This window comes from Micropterus salmoides, unplaced genomic scaffold, assembly GCF_014851395.1.
Source record: "Micropterus salmoides isolate LMB-PRFRI ecotype aquatic unplaced genomic scaffold, ASM1485139v1 Ms_hic_scaffold_3, whole genome shotgun sequence".
In the NCBI taxonomy this organism is placed as follows: domain Eukaryota; kingdom Metazoa; phylum Chordata; class Actinopteri; order Centrarchiformes; family Centrarchidae; genus Micropterus; species Micropterus salmoides.
In genome coordinates this window covers 29,336,618-29,349,080 of record NW_024042261.1, presented here as the reverse complement: position 1 = coordinate 29,349,080, position 12,463 = coordinate 29,336,618, and the positions used below count along the sequence as shown (strand labels likewise).

The 12,463-nt window shown below is 40.9% G+C and overlaps 1 protein-coding gene across 1 annotated transcript in view; it reads right to left on the bottom strand.

Moving 5' to 3' along the window:
- Positions 1-785: 785 nt before the first annotated feature.
- The window catches only part of synrg (synergin, gamma), a 35,029-nt gene continuing 23,351 nt past the window's right edge, over positions 786-12,463 (bottom strand). Inside the window, 10 exon segments of the mRNA XM_038693786.1 lie at positions 786-1,938; positions 3,883-3,915; positions 6,429-6,467; positions 6,610-6,720; positions 7,374-7,387; positions 7,390-7,521; positions 7,822-7,918; positions 8,505-8,558; positions 8,729-8,892; positions 10,229-10,780. Of these exon segments, the coding sequence (XP_038549714.1) occupies positions 1,807-1,938; positions 3,883-3,915; positions 6,429-6,467; positions 6,610-6,720; positions 7,374-7,387; positions 7,390-7,521; positions 7,822-7,918; positions 8,505-8,558; positions 8,729-8,892; positions 10,229-10,780 (1,328 nt within the window). The 3' untranslated portion in view covers positions 786-1,806.

Below are 12,463 nucleotides of genomic sequence, written 5' to 3'. Positions count from 1 at the left end.
GGTTATGCATATGATAGCTGCATCAATGAAATATTCTAAGACTGAGGCAAGAGCTTTAGTCCCTGGCAAGAAGTGGTTGTGTTTGGGTTACAATTTGGATATGTTTGTATGGATTAGTTTTGTGTTAAACAAACCTTTGTTTAAGACATGTAGACATGTCTAATAAGTATTTTGCCACCTTGCCTGGACCTGAACGTTTGCGTTAACTTAATAAATTAAAGTTGATCGGTCAGCCGTCATGCTGGTTCATTCTTTCCCTGTCCAATTGGATCATGTGGCCAGATATTTCTTATTCGGACATCTATACATATTTGGTTGAATCACCAGGTATCACTGGGCTGAGCTGTAAATAACCACCCTGGTAATAGCAAACTGTTTAAGCCAGATTGAAATGTAGACAATAGTCTGATGCAGCTATTCTTAAACTGGAGCGCAGCTACTGCATTTCAGTTTTACCTGTAGTCTACTTTTTGTGAATTTTTAATGCTACCCCCCCCGGCATATTACGACTGTAGTAATAAGCTAGTTATCCAGGCATGCTAACATTTGAAGCTTACGTTGGAGCAGACAAACAGTTTAATCACTTCCTGGCTATTTTTTTTACTATTTTTTAGTTTTGGAGAATTATTTAAAGAAAAAATACATCACCCTTGTCTTTATATATAGAATCTTATAGAAGCCTCATGCTCACTGTTTCAGCGATTGCTGAGATTGCATAATAGCTGGATGCGGGGTTCAGCAAACTGTCACGTCTGACCAATATAATAAATCTGTGACTCCTTCAATAAGATGTATGCATGTTTATTTACATCACATTCACATTACAGTTGGTCATAATTACAATGCTACAGCATGACACTGCAATATACAGAAAGTGCTGCTGCAATTTTAGTTCAGAATCACAGTCAACCTCTTCCAGTCTTTCAGCTCTAGTTGCACACAACACAAAGACAACCCAAAACCGTTAACATTGTTCCCTTCAATCCCCAAAATCAACACCTTTTTCCCCTACAAAATAAACAACTTAAATAACCCAAGACGTGCTGAAATCTCAACAGTGCAAAAAACATTTAAAGCAGTTAATTCAACATAATTCATACAAAGGTAGACATCTGCCTTAGCTTGAAAGATTGAATGTTATTTTAGAAAGATATTAAAACCATAACAACCACATTTTCATCAAACAGACCCAACCAACAAATGTAATTCAAGTATAATAATAGGCTTATGATACAACAGCTCTGGTTCAGTGGGAACAAAAGGGAGTCATGAATAAAATTCCTCTCAAACAGAAGCAAAGCAACAAGTGACATTAAAAACAACTGCCTGTGTTTTAATGATATTACACTCCTAATAATCTAAATGAGTCACTGAACAGAGATAATTTACTAATGACTTTTTTCTGCAGTGAAAATCAGTGTATATCATCTTAAAAGCATCATTCATAACTGATTTAAATATGACCTGTCCTGCTGACCTATACGTTTTAGGTAATTAATTAGGAAGAACAAAAGGGTAACAATTACACCGTAGATGGTAATTATTTAGAGCTTTACATCCGAAAAAACTACCAGATCTGCACATGAACTCAGCCTGAGTGACAGCTGATTTCACTGTGACATGAGGGAGACTGCAGAATACAGAATTAAAAAAACAAATAAATACAGAGGGATCCAGGGACTTGAAATTTCCTTCTCTTGCTCTCAGTCCAATTTGAGAGCCTGTGTAGTGTGAGGTGCATTCTTGCTCCACCTATCTTATATTGATTAGCCTGTGCCCCGTTGCCATGCCAGCCGAAGCCAAAGCTCAGAGCAGGTCAGGCAGTATGAGGCCCGGGGGTTTGGGCTCCACACAGTTAATCCAGAAATTGGCACAGCTGGCATGGTACTGGTGGCCCCCGTACAGCAGCTTGAAGCTGTCCGTCTCCGAGTTGAACGCCTGTCAAAGTGAAAGGTAAATTGTTACACACCTGAATCAGACAATAAACCCATCTGCACACAGGAGGAAGAGGGATAGATATCCAGGGTATGGACAAGGAAGGAGGCACTTTCTTATCTCTTTACTGTTCTAATGTGTACGTACTTCTTCTGGCTACTGCTGAACTGAGATACCTTTCAGCCATTAATGCATGTTCTTTGTATGCAACATCCTACAGTTTAGTTTAATTATTAAAAATGGGCACTAATATTAATTTACAGCATGATTCACATCTTTTTTAAGAGCAGCACTGCGGTAAACTTTTCTGCTTTCATGTGACCCTGCTGTTTTTCCCTGCCAAGTTACAGATTTTAAAATAGGCCTTTGGCAAGAAAAGGGTTGCACAAAGTTGTATATACTCAATTTATTTATTAGGATAAACCCCTTGAACGCACCATCTCGTTTTCAAGGGGTTCCATATATCACAATCACTACATTCACGTGGGGTGGTTCATTACGTAACATGATTCTAATATGTAATAAAAAACAATTATAATGTGGCTCATCAAGATGACCGTGTTTCAACCTGAAATTATCACTCACGTCTTTCAATACATTATAAGACGCCTAAAAGCATGTTGCTTGTGAAGAGCCTGTGTATCATTGTCGTTATGCAGTGTTTTATTTATCAAAAAAGAAAGGGTTAAGGGTCTGACTATATTCAATATGTGGTCTTATATTATACCGTATATCTGTAAAACTGACTAGGAATTTCTGCTAAGACGTTTAAACCACGTGCAGATGTGCCATTGTTTCCCAAAGGCTAATTCCATCATTGTCAATGCTCTGGACCAACAGATTTGGATCATTATGTTTATTTTGCTACAGACAATCTCCACGGTGGCAAAACATGTTTTCAGCGAGACCTGTTGCTTCATAATATGATTTGCTTTTTGCCTGAAAAGCTCAAATTTTGTTGAACGCATTGTTTAAACTTTCATGACTCTCCCACATGTTACAGCTGAATACACTGCAGCTGTTCAGGAAAAATGAAATGTGGCGGTCTGACCCCCACTTCAGCGCTGTGATGTGCGTTTGCATTTTCACTGGGCCCAGCTGTAGCACTGTGGATGCAATCAGGAGATGCTAATGTCTGTGATGTGCAGTTTTAAGAGTTTGCATCCCTGGTGAAATACTGAAGCCGGAGAGAGGAATGAGTCATGTGCAGTGAATCATAGCCTCCCACGCAGAAGGAGAGGGGAGACGCATTCAGAAAGCAACAACTGCATACAAAATACACCACCACAACACACCATTAAGTCAGACACATCTTCACCTGCCCAAATGCAGTCTACAGCACAGATGCTAGGCTGGATGAAAGGCGTTCTCACACAAAGTGAATGACACATTTCCACTCTCACAACACTCACATTTCACAAGCAGAGCGATTTCCTTTCGGAGCTCTTTTGTGCCCTGGCCTACTTGTTTCCACAAACCTGCACTTAACGGCTGCCAACGCTGAAAATGTTGGAGGGAGAGGATGCGAAATGAGAGGGTGGTCACACAAAGACACACTGTAATACCTCCTCCTTTCACTGCAGAGCATTTCCCTCTCAAATCTGCACTTTCACCTGCACTCTTTTACAACCCCTCCTTAGTTTTCACCTGTATGGCAGTGAATGCAGGCAATTTATTCTGTTTTAACTAGACAGATGCTGTACATTACTTAGCTTTTTAGACAGGCAGCCACTTGTAACTCTACTCTGAGACAAGAATGAGTGTATTAATGCTTTTAAGCTGGTGCTGGTCTAATAAAACAGCAACTAATAGCTACATGTAAGGTTAGGGATTCAGAGTAAGCCACTACCTGGTTAGATAACATGAAAATATTAGAAAGTATAGAAAAGCTAGAGGAGATTTCAAGTAGATTTTAATAAGACTTAAAAATAAATGAGGCATAATTACCCTTAACCTCTTGTCAGTGTCTTTAGTCAATGCCTGTAAGCACAAGAGGAGTCAGCATGTTGAGGCATAATCATGCAATGCCAAAAGCAAAGGAGAAGCTGTGCAGAGAATGAGAAGCAAGCAAACATGCAGTTCAGCTTTTTCACCAGGACAGAGCTTAATTTCCCCAGAATATTTGTGGGCAAAAACACAAAACTTTTCCAGTTGGGCATTCTGTCAGTTCCCAAACTTCTTAGGCCTGGTATTACCCGAGTCATTTCCCTGACTTTCTTTGTGTAGGAACTGTGCTAACCTGAGGTATGATACAGCATGCTGTGACAGAGATGAGCTACTAAAACACAGATTAACAAGATGGGAACATTTGGGGAGAAAACTGACAAGATTTGGATCCAAACTTCTGTTAGTACTAGGTCCTCAAGTAAAAGCTACACAGAATAATCAATCCAAATCCTTGAAGGCACTTCAGAAACCCACATTAATATAAATAGCCAGAAATGCTAAATTATTCAACTTAAAATCCTTTCCAGTGCTTCTCCTTGTAATTGCTCAAATTAGCATTTATCATTTAGCAGAAACGCTGGAGCATCTATAGCTGCTGCTGCCTTTGATTGACAGATTGAGATGAGAAGCTGCTTCTGGTTGGCCATCGCTGTCTCTTGACCAGAAGAAGAAAAAGACTTTACACAACTGCGGCATCCCAAAATTATTACATTGCGATAAAAAAAGACAATCTTTTGGAAGATTAAAATTCACAGCTCAAATTAAGCAGCTCATCCGCTGTCAAGCATTTTTCACATTTCTTTGATGCTACATCAAAATCTCCAACCTTCTGTACCTCTGGTTGAAAAACAAATCAGTACCTCTTCACTAAAGGACAATGCAACAATCAGTGCAGTCTGCTATAGCCAAAGCCGTTATTTCACTTCATTATACTCTGAGGGGATGCTATTCTCCATGTGGCTTTTATGCATTCTTACCGCTGTGGCTCTGCCAAATTTGTAATTAAAAGATGGGTTATTAATCTCATGCTAGTGGCACAGAGACAAAATAAAACGGCATTCATTATCAGCCTGCCTCTATGCACACAAGACTGAGAGGTGAGACAGAGAGTGTGTTTGTGTGTGCAGGTCTATTATCAGCTGTACTCCCTGCTTATGACTAATATGTAAGCCACATCTGCTCGCGTCCTAGATGCCTCTCAGTCAGCCATATCTTGCCCTGACCATCCATCTGTTTCTGGCTGAGCAGCAGAGGCAATGCGAGAAGCAATCAGCGCCACCATCCTGCCCTCTTAACCGCAGGGTCCAAGGATACCATTAATGGCCCAAGTCGATAAAAATCGCGGCCACCGTAGGCAAGGAGGTAGACGTTCAGCAGTTCTGCACAAAGTGCCCCAATCGGAGTTAATAACCAAACAGTTATCAGAAATAAAAATGGTTGTTAGCTGAAAGTGGTGAGGTGAGCAGTTACCTCAAAGACAGAGGCGACAGAACAGAAAATGAAACCCTTCCAAGACAAAGTGACGACCTTTGTGACCTTGAAGAAACAATCCCAGAGTGCAAAATTCCACCCTGAGGTGCCAAAGTGACAACTCCCCTCTCTCACTTATTTCAAGAGTGCATATTATTATCCTTAGACAGGTTTTTAGTCATCCTTCAGCATAAAAGCTGGGAGATAATAACAACTTAAACTGACTGTTTGCTAAACCCCTCTTACGAACAGTAACTGTGCAATAATGGCTTAGCAACCGTAACGAGGCATGTCAGGCCTGTCAAGCATTGGGTTTCACCACATGTTGAAGTGGTACGCATGGGACTCCAATAAGAGTGACAGCCGGCATTTTAAGAGGTTTTGTCTACTGTAACTTAAGATGTAGTCGTTAGCATGTCTACTGTTTGTTACTACTTCCAAGACAAAGGGGCATTTCATTAACTAGCTAGCTTAGTTTGTGTGGTTTCATGCTAAGCCAATCCTTAATACTATAAGAGATTACGATAACGTTTGAGGCACTGTTATGTCACATTTGTTAAGTTAGCTGTAGCTAGCTAGCTAATAAAATCTGCTAGACAGTTAACAGCCAACTAAAATGATGGCTAGAAATGGGAAGCCTGCTTTGGTCTGCCACTTTCTGAAGTCAAAGACCCATTGTTTTAAAAATTACTATGAATTTTGAGTGGAAAATTATTGTAAACTGCATTTTGTGCCACACGACACCCCTAAACCCAGGCGCACAATCCCACGCACATACGCAGAACAGATAAGGTAGGCGTCACGGATCGGGCAGCCACAGGCATAGCAAAAGTAACTTAGAGGGGCGGCTTAGTGAACAGTCAATGGCTGATTTTCTCTATCTGTAACAATGTTGTTTGCTTAGACACTGATATGTGTCAACTGTTGTTTGTCTGTGAGAGAGGAGCCGTAGAGAGAAGCTAATCCTGTCACTTTGGCCCCCCGCCGGGTTCGACGGTAAGAGGAGAACAGGCCCCCCGAGGCCCCCAGTGGGAAAGAGTGGAATGAGATTTGGCTGACAGTTGACTGTCTCATACTCGTTTAAACAGACGTCCAATAGTGCTTTCTTCTTTGTTCTGCAAAATGTTTCAAAGTCAAAGAAATGTCAGTTGTTATCCGCTAAGGACGAGCACAACATCATTTCTGTAAAAATGTATGCACTAACGGTTATGTCAGTTGTGTGTGTGTGTGTGTGTGTGTGTGTGTGCGTGCACAAACCTTGCTGCGAGCGTCAACGTTGAGCAGACACACCCCGCAAGCCAACTCCTTGGCATTCTTGATGCCGTGCCTCAGAATACAGGAGGAGAAATCTAGAGAGCTTTCATCAGGCTACACACACACACAGCAAAATTTAGTCATTTGTATTCTTATAGGACAAACAGTGACAACAGGTCTGCTTACAGTAAACATATCTGAGCATCATCAACTTTTTCTAAACACTTTCTTTGACTTAAACTATGTGGAGTAAAAGCAAACACCACCACCATATACATCTGTTTTCTTTTAAGAAAAAAAGCTACCTGCATACTTCAATTATACATCGTTTTCTCTCTCCCTCCTCGAGATACTGTCACTTTAATCTTCCGCAGTGTGAAAAACATTCGTCCTCTGCCAGCGCTGTGGATGTTGCTGCTTTACAGACACTCACATCCAGCTGAATAAATAAATCTATACAGTCCCTGTCATTCCCATCGATCCAAACACCGGCCTACCAAAAGGCTGCACCTACATTGCAACCAAATCGATAAATCATTGATTTTAACCTAACTGACTGACAATACTGGATTCACTAACATTTCATTATGTTATTGGCAGCATTTTTATTGCAAATTGAGCAGCAATGCTCTATTATCGTGTGTATTTGTGTACCTGCACTTGAAGAGTGTAAACATGTCTGGGTGATAATAGAAGCCAGTAAAAGCAACTGCGTACATAAATGTGTATTTACTGTAAACTCTCTTATATTTTTTGGAGCATCTTACAGCGAGCTTAGCCACGACATGAAGCCCATCAGGTTGTTCCACACTCGGCTGATATCCTTCAGCAGCTGCTGCAGCTTCTCAGAGCACACGGCTGTAGCTTTGATGCCCAGCTCCACACGCCTGGTGACGCGATACACTTCCACCACACCTGATGGACAAAATACACAAGCACACACATCACAAGAACGTGTATTGTTGCTCTTTTTGTTCCATTTTCGAGAGGCACACTGTGTCCAGTCCCTCGCTGTGACATGTTTGCCACTCACAGCTCATTAAAAGCAGAGAAACACAATAAGGCAGTAGGACCTTGTCAATGCAGGCAGAGATACGCCATCACAGCTTCTTTTAATCTTGTCCTCTCTGTCCTTCAGAGAGTGCAAGGCCACACACAGGGTTCTTTAACAATCCTGGCTTGTTTATAGTGGCGTGTGTGGTTTGTGACTCCTACCCAGCAGGTACTCCATGCCCTGAGCAGACTGGATGACCTCGGTACAGACAGATGAGCTGCTGATGCCGTTCAGGATGTTGTTAGCTTTAGTGATGACCTTAATGTGGGAAGAAAACCAGCATTACAACGTATATAATGTTTTTGCTCATTGTAATCATCATTATCACACAACAGTTGAACAACATTTTGTCACAATTCAAATCTAGGAGCAAGTTTTGCCATTTTTTTAAGTTTTTGAGATGTCCTGCTAAAAAAATAACCACAAAGTTTGATTTGATAAAGACCAGTTTTGGGCTGACAGACAACTGCCCACTTTTTCTGGGATTGAAACCATCACAAAAAGAATAAAAATGAGAAGTTGTAGAGGAGGAGAGAGGAATATTTTTTAAGTTAGGACGTTTCGGTCTGTTACGTTGTGAATTAATATCTATGCCAGCAGCAGGTGAGACAGTGTGCGAGTTCTCTCATTTTTATTTAAGTTGTGTTTCCCTCTGAAGCATATTCAGTTGCCTTTTTTTAAGGACAATTTAAATTAGTTTTAAATCAAAATCCAAAAGGTATGTTTACAGGGGGCAAGAAAATTTGTCCCAAAACGTACATCATAAGAAAAACAGGTGAAACAGCAGGTTGAAAAACATTTCAGTGCCTTTTGGTTTTCTTAATTACATTTCTTAAATACAAACCTCCAGAGCATTTTCTAGACACCTTTGCCACTCGTATGCGTAGCGCTCACTCTCCTGCAACAATACAGAACAAAATTATCTCAAATGAACAAAAAGGCAAAACAGAACAGATTAGAGAACATTTCTGTAGTCTGAAGCCGTTAACAGTCCTGAGTATTGTGCTGAAATCTGGTGGTTGTTAACAGTGCTAACACGTGGTGCCGTTAACGCCGGGCCCTCCTCACCTCCACTTCCCCAGTCAGGTCCTTGTACTTGTCCCTGATGACAGGCAGGGCGGGCTTCTCGCTCAGGGTGTTGGATCGGTCTCTGAATGGCTGCTCCGGAGCTGGAGACGGGGGGGAACGCCCAATTTCCTTGTCACCCAAACTGTGACTGCGTTTGTGGGAGCCTGAGGCAAGGACAGGAGAGAAGAGAGGGAGATGAATAATGCTAACAAGAACCACAAACATATAAAAAAAGATTTTGCTCTATATCAGCTCAGCAACCCATAAAAATAACTAATTTTGAGGTATGCACCTGTTTGTTTACAATCATTATACTTCCATTCTGTTGCGGCCAATTCCTCCCAGACAAGGACAGCATGAGTAAATACTTAATTTGTGACCAAACAACAATTATGTATAAAACAGAGGCACAAACATGCAGGTATGAATAATTCATAGGGACTCACAGACGGACAAATCCTGGCAGTGTACCACAACAAACACATGCTAAGCCCAGACTACGCCAGTGGGGCTGGCAGTTAGTGCGTGCGTGCATGTGAGGGTTGTCCAGACACAGTTAATGTACCCCCTCCTACTCCTCCACCACCCACAGAGACATGCGTCATCCTCACCACAACCCAGAAGCCCCACACCATGATCAGATTACTGTTCCACTGGGCGATGAGGAGTAAGCAAAGCCCTTTTTCTTCACACAAATTAAATCCAGCACAGGGAAATAAATCTGTGGGGCAAGTGGGCTTTTATCACAGTGCAGGAAACGCTAATAACTTATTCGTGAAACATGACACCAGCAAACAGCAATTAAAAAATGAACAGCCTTTCAGTGGATACGGTTAATTTCTGCTCATGGATTTGTTGGCCTCTGCTAATCCATCTCACCTGTCACTGCCATTAGAACAGGGCTGTCATCTCAACACTGCCATCTAATGTCTGGCAGCTTTATTACAGATCTGATGGGCCTAACAAGTGGGGGTGGGGTGGAAGAAGATGCTAGAGGACATTGTTGTTGCGCCATTTTAGTACCATGGGCTTAGAGTTGACCAGTAGAGTCACAGTCGTAATTAAAAACATGTAATGTTTGGTCACAATTTTGATATTAACATGACATTATAGTGCCAAAACAAATTACTTAATAAAGTGATTAGTTAGTCCATAGACATTTTGAAATTAAATCATCGAAATCATTTATCAAGCAAAAATGCACACATTCACTAAGTCCAGCTTCCTCTGTTTAATGTCATTGTAAACTGAATAACTTTGGTAAACTTTTATAGGCACTTCTCAATATGTTATATGTAAACAACTGCAATTAATGATCATTACAAATTAATCTGTCGATGATTTTATTGATTAATTGAATGTTTGGTTTATCAAAAAGTCAGAAAATAGTAAAACTGCCCGTTAAATGTTCCCAGAATCCAAGGTGACAATAGAATGATGAAAATTTGTTGTATTTCTACATTCACATCTAGTAGAAGCAACATGATGATGGTGACTCACCTTGAACAGACAAGTCAAAGGTTGCCAGTTCGTTCTTGATCATCTCCTCACTGGACTTGACTTTGGTCTGAGCACTGGCTTTGAGGAAGTCAGACTTGCCAAACTTCGGCTTGTCCACCTGGAAGGCTCCAAACTCATCAGAGGCCTCACTTTGGTTTCCCTCAGAGCCTGCCTCAGCACTGGCGGCGGGTGAGTCAGACTTTTCAGAAACAGTACTTGCAAAGTCCCCAAAGTCGTCCTCATCATGGACGCCTCTCTGGTCGGCAGAGCCAAAATCAGCAAAGGCTTCAAACTTCTCATCTGTCGATGAGCCGTCCTCGGTGGGGAAGGAGGTGGTGATCTTTGCTGTGGAGCTGCTTGTGATGTTTTCAGCGCTGCCAAAGGTCAGCTCCTTCATCTGTGCTGGTGCTAAAGATGGAAGAGAAGCTCCTTCCAAACGCTGCAGCTTTCTGACATCACCAGGCAGACATTCCTCCCGGTCTGACCAGTCATAGCTAGACAGGGTGCTGAGTGCCGACGTCCCAAAGGGGTCAAATTTCATGTCGTCTCCCTCTGTAATGACAACACAGACATACCAGTGGTTCCTAGGAATAGCACAGATGCTGCCATGATAGGCAGTAGATTAATGAGCGACTCAGATTTCTGTTGGATTATCAGTGTGTCACTTATCTACAGTTCAAGTGATATCTCTTATTGTAATGGGAATTTGGTCTCAGGCAGTTTATGAATCATAAATCAACACCTAGGCCTACCTACCGCTAGTGGTTTCTATCTGTCTTTTCTTTGCCAAGTTTTGAGATATCTGTCTGACATTTCTGCCTGCACTCCAATGTAGGTAAATTACATTTTGTTTGTGGTGATTACAGGAATAAAAAAAATAAAAGTTCCCAGATTACCCTGGATGATCCACAGAACTCACTGTGGACAGTTTCCAGTGAAACAACTTTCAACCAAAGAAATAGTTCCTATGGAAACAGTCCTGCATTATACGGTGTAACCTAAACATTGTTTTTGAAATGTAGAATTTCAATCCTGTAGCACCACAAATGCAAAGTCCATTCATCTCAATTACACTGGGATAGAGGTCAAAATGTTACAGGTATCTAAAAACATGAGCAGATAAAAGCTAAACTATATCCTGCATTGCTAGACACCATTGCTGTAAATTCAGCAATACATAGGCAACAACATACATCGTACCTTTGCACATCTATGATGCCAACTGCTTCAGTATAGCGTCTGACTAGTGTTGTGACAGTAATAATACCTACTATGTTGGAGAAATACTTTTTGAGAGTTCTGCTTAATAAATTATCAAAGGGTAAACAAGTTGTTTTGATGTCTGAGCTAAATCATGTTTATGAGAAGAAAATTACTGCAATCATTTTACTGAAACACAATGAACACTAACACTGCTTCTTTTATAGTGGACAATTCCTCTGCTCTCCTCTGGCTACACTTGCTGCTCTCATCAGTTTTTAACAATTATTGGAGTCAATGTCTTTACATTAAATGCAACCTGAAGTATTGCAACTGTCCTGCCACTATATCTGCCTCGTTTCTTACACTGTTGTGTTGACATAGCAGGTCTGTGATCAGTTTCTTTATGACTAATACAAACTGACAGAGCTATGGAGCTTGCATACATTCGTCAACACTTGAGTATTCAGGTCTCTCACTCACTTTCTCTCACACACTCACAAACAAACAAATTGACCTTGCTGAACCCTTCCTATTTTGCATGAAAGAAGACTCAGATATCAAAAAGCAATTTGTGAAATTGACAAGGACCTAGTTCTGTGAGCCTTGTGTCATTAGATCACTTTACGGCTTCTCAAGAAAGGAAAGGAGAAAATAAGACGGTACGCATTTCAGCAATACCAACAGTAATATTTATTACGACAACATGAGTAGAGAGAAAGAGAGAAACTCACAAATACTGTGAAAGAGGTCTATCATTACAAGAGGTTCGTCAAACTAACACTTGTAAAATTAGATTTCAGTCATTTAGAATACAAGGGCATGCAGAGTCAGGAGAAAAAGAAAACAAACAGCAAGAAGGTAAAACAAAAGACAATCAGAATGAGAAGGCACATTCACAGACTAGAATCAGGAAATTCTGGGGAGATGACAAACTGTGTTTTACTATTAGGATGTGAAGCAACAGGTATTTTGGAAAAGATATGAATACAGAACACTTGAAAATCCAGACTGAAAAGATAAATTCAAAGAACA